The sequence below is a fragment of the Ailuropoda melanoleuca genome, unplaced genomic scaffold (genome assembly GCF_002007445.2).
Source record: "Ailuropoda melanoleuca isolate Jingjing unplaced genomic scaffold, ASM200744v2 unplaced-scaffold1616, whole genome shotgun sequence".
NCBI lineage: Eukaryota > Metazoa > Chordata > Mammalia > Carnivora > Ursidae > Ailuropoda > Ailuropoda melanoleuca.
Genome location: NW_023185126.1, coordinates 1850 through 9455, shown reverse-complemented (window position 1 = coordinate 9455; position 7606 = coordinate 1850). Strand labels below are relative to the sequence as shown.

Sequence of the window (7606 nt, the reverse complement as noted above, 5' to 3'; positions counted from 1 at the left end):
ACAGATGCTCAGCATCTGAGCAGCTCTCAGTATTGGTTGGAGAGCCTCTGGAGCCCGTCTGCGCTGGAACCCGTGGCCACCCGTAACAGCTGTCACTCTCCCCTCTCTGAGCCTCAGTCTCCTCATCTGTGAACTGGGATAATGACAGAGCAACATCGGGATCGCTGTGGGGACCAAATAAAGCGGCCCCCATAAAGCACTTGGCCCCTCTCGGCTCATGGGTGGTACTCAGTAAGCGTGACCAGCCAGGGCAGTTACCGTTACCAGCCCTGCTGCCGGGCCTGGTGCTGGTGGGAAGGAAAGGGGTGCTCCCCCAGTGAGCACGTGGGCTGGCCATCAGTGAGGACAGCTTTTCCCAGGGGGAAACCCCATGTGCTCCATTTCAGAAAATCAAGGCTGTGTACGACACCAACCCGGCCAAGTTCCGGACCCTGCAGAACATCCTGGAGGTGGAGAAGGAAATGTATGGAGCCGAGTGGCCCAAAGTGGGAGCCACGCTGGCACTGATGTGGCTGAAAAGGTGACAGGCTTGGGCGGCAGGGTGTGTGTGGCTGTGCAGCCCGGGGGCCCTGCTCTGCAGAAGAGGGACGTCTGGCCCTACTATTGCCCTGTGAGGTCACCTCCATTTCTTTCACATAGGCTCCCTTATGTGATGCTAGTTAGTAGCTGAGGAAAAGCGCCCAAAGGGCCAAGGCCCACCCGATGGTGATGCTCCCTGTTCCAGCCCCATCAGAGACTTAGCAAGTGAGTGCATACTCTGGGCGTTATGTTAAACATTTCCTGCACCTGATCGTATTTCATGTGCTGGGAGTTAGGTGTGGTGATTATCCCCATCTCACAGAGGGAGGCCACTGGGGGGGTTCTGGAGGCCAAATCATGGGCCCAGGTCACAAGGTCAGAGCTGGGACTCAGTGGCCAAGCACAGTTGTGCAGGTTGTGCACTGCACAAAGGCATCCTATCCGGGGCTGGTTACATCATGCACAGGGTAGATTCATATATTATGAAAGCTACTTGACAGAAATATAGTGTCTTGAGTAGAAGAAACTCTTATTTGCACAGATTTGTCCCCTGGGCTGGGGACAGGGTATCCAGATGAGGGATTTAAACCCAGACGATCTTACCCCAGACTTGATAATGCTCATAATCACTATATATATTGTCCTTCCAGCAAATACTTGAAGCCAGATACAGTTGTTCCCATCTTACAGATAAGGCCACCAAGGCTCAGAGAAGCCAAGCAGCTTGCTTGCTGCACTCACACTGCTCTCTGAGACCAGCTACAGAATTCTCCTTTAGCTATGGGAACAACACTGGCAACCGCTAGGAAGCCAGGGACGCACTTTCAGCCCCACAGATGTTCCCAGCATTGCCTACTCTTGAGCCTGGAGTCAGTTGTCAGGAAGGGTGCTCCTCCCCTGTCTCCTCTCCCCACCACGCACTTCTTTGGTGAAATGGAACAGGGGGAGTCAGGTCCCTGGAGGGTGCAGCCTAGTGGGCATCAGGGGAGTAGGTGGGCTAGGATTAGCACCCTCACAACATGTTGCAGGACTTGCCCCCACTGAGCTGCCCTCTTTGGTCTGTCAACAAGAGACTCCCAGGCCTGGATGAGAACTACCCTGGGTCTACCCATCAGCATGCTCTGTGGGGTCCTGAGGAGGAGAAAGGCAGATGGTGATGTTCAGCTCAGTTAGATTGTTCGTGTTCAGGGCAGACGTGGACAGAGTCAGGTGACTGGGAGGGCAGGTGAAGGAGATGCCAACAGGCTGAGCACATAATAAGCACCTGCTGTGTGTGGGGTGTGCGGGGGTGTGTGGTATGCCACATTAAATGAGGCAGGGCCCCACTGTGGTATCACAGCCTGGCCCGGGCATCAGGCTGGTGGATGGACCCTGACAGCAGGATAGCAGAGCCTGAAGCAGAGACAGGTCAGGGAGGGCTTCCTGGAGGAGGGGTGCCAAGCAGAGTCTCTGGGACTGAGCGGGAGGGTGGCAGGAGGACGAGGCCTTTGAGAGGTGGGAGGGCAGGAGAGGCCCGGTGTGTCTGCTGCTCTGGGAGGGTCTGGTCCAACAGGCTCTGGATTTGAGGCAGGAGCAGGGAGGGACCAGGTGGGATTGGACAAGGATGAGTCCCAGCATGGTCAGGGGGCTGGGGAGCCACCGAGGGCCATGAAGCTGGTCAGCAGCAGGGTCAGATGGTGCTTCATCCCAGCTGCTGGGTAGAGGGGTGGTCATTAGGGCTGGAGGGAGGCAGGGGCTCGAGAGGTGACTGACCCAGAGCAGGGCTAGGATTGTCCCCTAGGCTCAGTTCTGCAGCCCAGGCGGATCCCTGATGGTTAAGGGTTCTATCCAGGCACAGAGGACTTCCCTTTACCTCCTAGGTGATAAAGTTAAAAGATGCCTTAGTCCCAGTGTTCCTGCCCATGAGAGCCCTCCAATGTGATCCCTACCTCCCTGCAGGGAAGGAGCAGAGCAGCTCATCCAGGGACTCTGGGGGGACAGTGAGGGACAGAGAAGGAAGGAGTCCAGCTCGGGGATGAGACAGCTGGGTTTGCATCCTGGCCTTTGCCCAAGGCTCTCGGGGCGCTCAATGTTCTCCTCTGTGAAATGGGCGGATTATGGGGCTGAAGGAGCAGGAGATGAAATGTTGTGCATTAAGGGACTAGCAGGTACCCATCTTTGCCGTAGTCACCCTGCTGTACCCCATGGCCCTCTCCAGGCTCTTAAAGCATTGTCCCGTCCCTGGAGGAAGGGCCCAAGTGGCCGCTGGAGGGTGCAGACAGTGGCTTGGGGCCGTGGTGGGGGTGGGGAGCCTGGGCACAGGGCCAGGCTCGTCAGCGTGCCTAGTGGGTCCAGAGTCCGTGGCCCCATGAGCCCCAAGGGCCAGCGCTGTGTCTTCAGTCTTCAAGCGCCGACGGCCGCCTGCCACGTGCCAGCCCAGGGGAGGCCACACGGCCACGGAAGTGGGCAAGGCGGGCCCAGACCTAGCCCCCGGAGACCTTACAGCCCCACAGGGACTGCGGTCAGCCAGTCGCCGGGGAGAGGCTGCACTGAGGCATGGGGGTCACATTCCACATAAACCAGGTTCAGGATAACACCGGAGGCGTGACCGCCACCGTGCGCGTGTACGCAGACGTGGCGCGCAGCAGGCGCCCGTCCGAGTGCGTGCGGGAGTGGCTTGCGCAGGCGCGCGCTGGCGGGCTGCGGGCGGGAGCATGCGCGGTCCTGAAGAGCCGTCTTTCTCCTGCGCTGCAGAGGCCTCCGCTTCATCCAGGTCTTCCTCCAGAGCCTCTGCGACGGGGAGCGGGACGAGAATCACCCCAACCTCATCCGCGTCAACGCCACCAAGGCCTACGAGATGGCGCTCAAGAAGTACCACGGCTGGATTGTGCAGAAGATCTTCCAGGTGAGCCGGCCCGGGGTCCAGGAGCGCTCTGTGCCTCTGTGGGGAGGGGCCGGCGCCCTGAGGGGCCCTGTCCAGTGCGCTTGCGCAGCTGCGTCTCTGGCCGCAGTGGTGTTACTGTGGATGCCCGTGGGGTTTGTGTCGAGTGTCTCGTGAGGCCTGATTGGGCGGCCGTGGGAGAAAGCCTGGTGGGGGGTCTTGCTGGCCGGAGGCCTGTTTTGCCGCTTTGAATTCTGCCCAGATCCTCACCCTGGGCAGGTTAGAGAGGAAAGGCTCCTGCACCCCCTGGGGCATCTGTTGAAGCGACACTGGTCCGCAGGCGTCTGGGTGGCTTATGTTGGGATGACGCTCCCCAGAGTTTCTGGAAATGGGCCTCCCAGGGTCGCCAGGCTGAGAGGCCCACTCTGGCGATGAAGAGGCCCTTTGGGGTGCCCTCTGCACTGTTGCGGCCACCCTGCATCTCTCGGCCCGCTCACCTTGCCCAGCCGGTCCTGGCCCACCATCTCGCCTGCAGCCCATCCTCGTCCCCCTGAGAACCGGGTTCTGGCAGTCTGGCCTCTTTCCCGCAGGGCATAGGCTGGGACGGGAGCCTGTCTGGGTGTTGGCAGGAAGAGCTGGGTCGCCTCTGGGCTGTGCTGTCCGGCAGCGCTGGGGCAGGGCCATCCCAGGTGGGTGCCATGAAGCCCTGCCCTCCCTGTGTGCCGCTCACAAGTGGCACCGGAGTGACAGCGGTGTGTCCTGCGCACCTGGCCCAAGGCGGGCTGCCCACGGCTTGTGCTCTTTACAAATGCGCCGTGGAGTGGGTGCGTCCTCACCCCCATTTCACAGATGAGGAACTGGTGCTCAGAGAGGTTAACTGTCTTGCTCCAGATCACACAGTAAGAGGGAGTCTGGGATTCTGCCTCCCTGAGCCTTCGCATCCTCCTCTTTCAAATGGGTATAGACTAGGCCCCATCTCCAAGGGTCATAGTGAAGGCTGAACAAGTCAGTGTGCACGAAGTGCTTGGTGCATGGTTTACGCTCCATTACTAGAAGTCTTGCTGTTGGCGTTCATCATGGTGGTACTATTTATAGCCGCCTCACCCTGTTAGACTTGGCCTAAGCTTCTCATCCAGTTGCACCCTTTTCTTTCCGGTTCTGGAATTTTCTGTGCGTTTCTGCTTCTCAGTACTTTTCATGGATCAGGGAAGCCCTGAAAGTTAGGGAAGCGTCGCCCCCTGAAGGACAAGAAAGGCCACAGTCCATATTACCAGTCCGCCTTCTCCGGGTTGGCCTTGTCCAGAGCAGGGAACCCAGAGGCCAGAGGCTCCTTGGCGCTGGGACCTGTGCCTGGTACCGTGCAGCCTGATTCGGTGGGTGCCATCATCATCCCCATTTTACAGATGAGGAAACTGAGGCTCAGAGAGGCTAAGTAACTTGCTCGAGGCTCACAGCTAGTTGGCGGCACAAGCTGGAATTTGAACTCAGGTCTGTCGGTCCCCAAAGCTCGTGTCTGTCCTGCTGTCCCTCACGGGGTAGAAGGGCACACACATCTCCCTCTTCCTTTCCCTTCCGATGCCACAAGTAGCGCGGACCTTGGGGACGTCCCTTCCCAGAACCCCACCATCCCCGGCCCAGCGGCCCCGCTTGGTGGCCCTACCGGTCCCCTAACCATGCCGCCTGCCCCCCTTGTTGCCCATCTCAAGGCAGCGCTGTACGCGGCACCCTACAAGTCCGACTTCCTGAAAGCACTCTCCAAGGGGCAGAACGTGACGGAGGAGGAGTGCCTGGAGAAGGTCCGCCTCTTCCTGGTCAACTACACGGCCACCATCGACGTCATCTATGAGATGTACACCAAGATGAACGCCGAGCTCAACTACAAGGTGTAGGCACGCCCGGGAGGGCCGCTCGCAGCACCAGGCGAACCCGAATCACTGTGAATCAGGCTGGCAGGCCGCGTCCAGAGCCGCCTGGAGGCCGGCGGGGGCCCGCAGGGGACAGCCAGCCCTGGTGTTTTTTAAAAGTCATTTTGGGGGGTTTATCCTAATGGAGCAATAAATAACAGTCCTACTTCCAAATCCCCTTTGAATTTCACAACAGCACAGACTGACTTTAATCCCTCCATTTCAGTGTGGTAAAAATCAATTAATGTTTCTAATCAAGTCTGAAGGGTTCCCCCCCTCCTTTTTTTTCTGGTTTTTCCCCATGCGGAGCATAACTCTGGGGGGAGCTGTGTGTCATACACCTCATCTGAAAAAGAAGCTCGTGTCCTTAGGATCTGGCTGAATGATGTTTTGGGTATTTTAAGGACCATGAAGAGTTTGATTTGAAATTATACAGGGCCCCTGTGGTGGGCTTTTTTTTTTTTTTTTTTTTCTAGAGCAAACTGGTGTGTCTTCTCATGTGGTTTGCACAGCCCGACCTCACAACACTGTCATTATAGATCCTGCTCTTTCTTACTGTCTTTTGCCAGACGATGTTTTTATAGCCGAAACCAACCAGCAAGCCTTTGATGGCCAAGGGGGGGGTGGTTATTTTAAAGCTATCAGGCACAAATAAGTGACCACAGATGACTATATTTGCATTCTTCTGCATAGTTATTTTCTTCAGGGACAGCTTTTCCAACCTAAGAAACTACCTACCATGTGTATTCTCTCAAGGGGGAGAGGGTGGACCCTCCATCTGCTGAGACCCAAGAAAACGCCTCACTGCCTTAACTGTCCTTCCTGGCGCTAAAAAAGAGCTGTATTTTTTAAAGTGTTGGGGTAAACAAAGCAACCCCAAAAGAACTGATGTGTGTTCAAAACCCAATGAGGAACAATTGGTGATTTTTATGCAAGAAACTAAATGATCCTTAATAAATAAATCTCTATTTTGGAATCACATTGGTGTGCTGTTTTGGCTCATGATTCTTTTTTTTTTTTTCTCCCCCACTCTGGAACAGAGGTTACAACTGGGGACCAGCCAGGGACTTGTCTTCTGGCCTCCATGGTTTATAAAAATAGAAGTGGTGGCCACATTGAGAAATGGGGCAGATTTCACACACAAACCTTGATTTCTAGCTGCTTTCGAAAAAAATCGGACTGCATGGCAAGCACTGAGAAATAACCGCTCCCTTGGCTGGATGGGACAAGTGGACAAATGTATTCTCCACTTTGCCTCAGTCCCCAGCAATCCCCATTGCCTCCCTAACCTGTGGGGTTATTTGCACTTTCTCATAGGCCGATGGTTCTTCTGATACCAGCATTAAATGGAGAGAGAATCTTTATCTTACTTCATTCCTGCTTCTACAGAGTTGATAGTCTAGGGGGCAAGATGAGCCAGTAAATCAACAGTGATGACATAGAGTCGTCAGTGCCCAGAGGGTGCCTGGGTCACAGATGAGGGGCCACATCCTGGGATGCTTCTGAGGGAGCCACAGCTGGCCCTGAGCCTCCGTGGAAGGAGCAGGGTGGGGAAGAGCCTGGCAGAGGAGGAGGGGCAGGGCAAGCTGCAAGGTGTAGGCAGAGACCTGGTGGCCTGACAGGTGTGTGTGTGCATGCGAATGGGCACGTGCTCACGTGTGCACATAATCATGCTACGAAGGGATTTGAACACAACCCTGAAAATGATGGAACGTCTTCCAGAGTCTCCTGCTCAATCCAGTCAGGTGGCTGGTTTGGAAGGCTGCCTCTGGCATGACCAAGGGATGGACACCTGAACCAAGTTTTTTACTGCCTCTGATTTCATTATATTTCCCACTGTTGCTGGTCTAGGAATGCTACTGACCTTTCTAAGCTGTAACTGCTTTTGAGGCCTTTTGTCACTTCGGGTTTCCTAGAAACACAAAACTCTGCCAACGCGTAAAAAGAATTCTGCATCTTCCTTTGAAAAACAGTCTTTCTTGGGGCTCCTGGCTGGCTTCATCGATAGAGAATGCGGCTCTTGATCTGGGGCTTGTGAGTTCCAGCCCCACGTTGGGGGTAGAGATTACTTAAAAAAAAAAAAGAAAAGAAAATAAATGAAAAAGAGGGACTCCTGGGTGGTTCAGTCGGTTAAGCGTCTGCCTTCGGCTCAGGTCATGATCCCAGGATCCTGGGATCGAGTTCCGCATCGGGCTCCCAGCTCAGTGGGGAGCCTGCTTCTCCCTCTGCCTGCCGCTCCCCCTGCTGGTGCGTGCTCTCTGTCTCTCTGACAAATAAATAAAATCTTAATAAATAAATAAATAAATAAATAAATAAATAAATA

At 55.4% G+C, this 7606-nt stretch overlaps 1 protein-coding gene across 1 annotated transcript; it reads left to right on the top strand.

Moving 5' to 3' along the window:
• The first annotated feature begins 69 nt into the window (after positions 1-69).
• Positions 70-6264, top strand: LOC117797857 (glycolipid transfer protein). The gene is made up of 3 exons (XM_034650303.1): positions 70-520; positions 3253-3403; positions 5086-6264. Exons 1-3 carry the CDS (start codon positions 462-464, stop codon positions 5266-5268), a joined length of 393 nt encoding a protein of 130 aa, XP_034506194.1. The 5' UTR covers positions 70-461; the 3' UTR covers positions 5269-6264.
• Positions 6265-7606: the final 1342 nt, after the last annotated feature.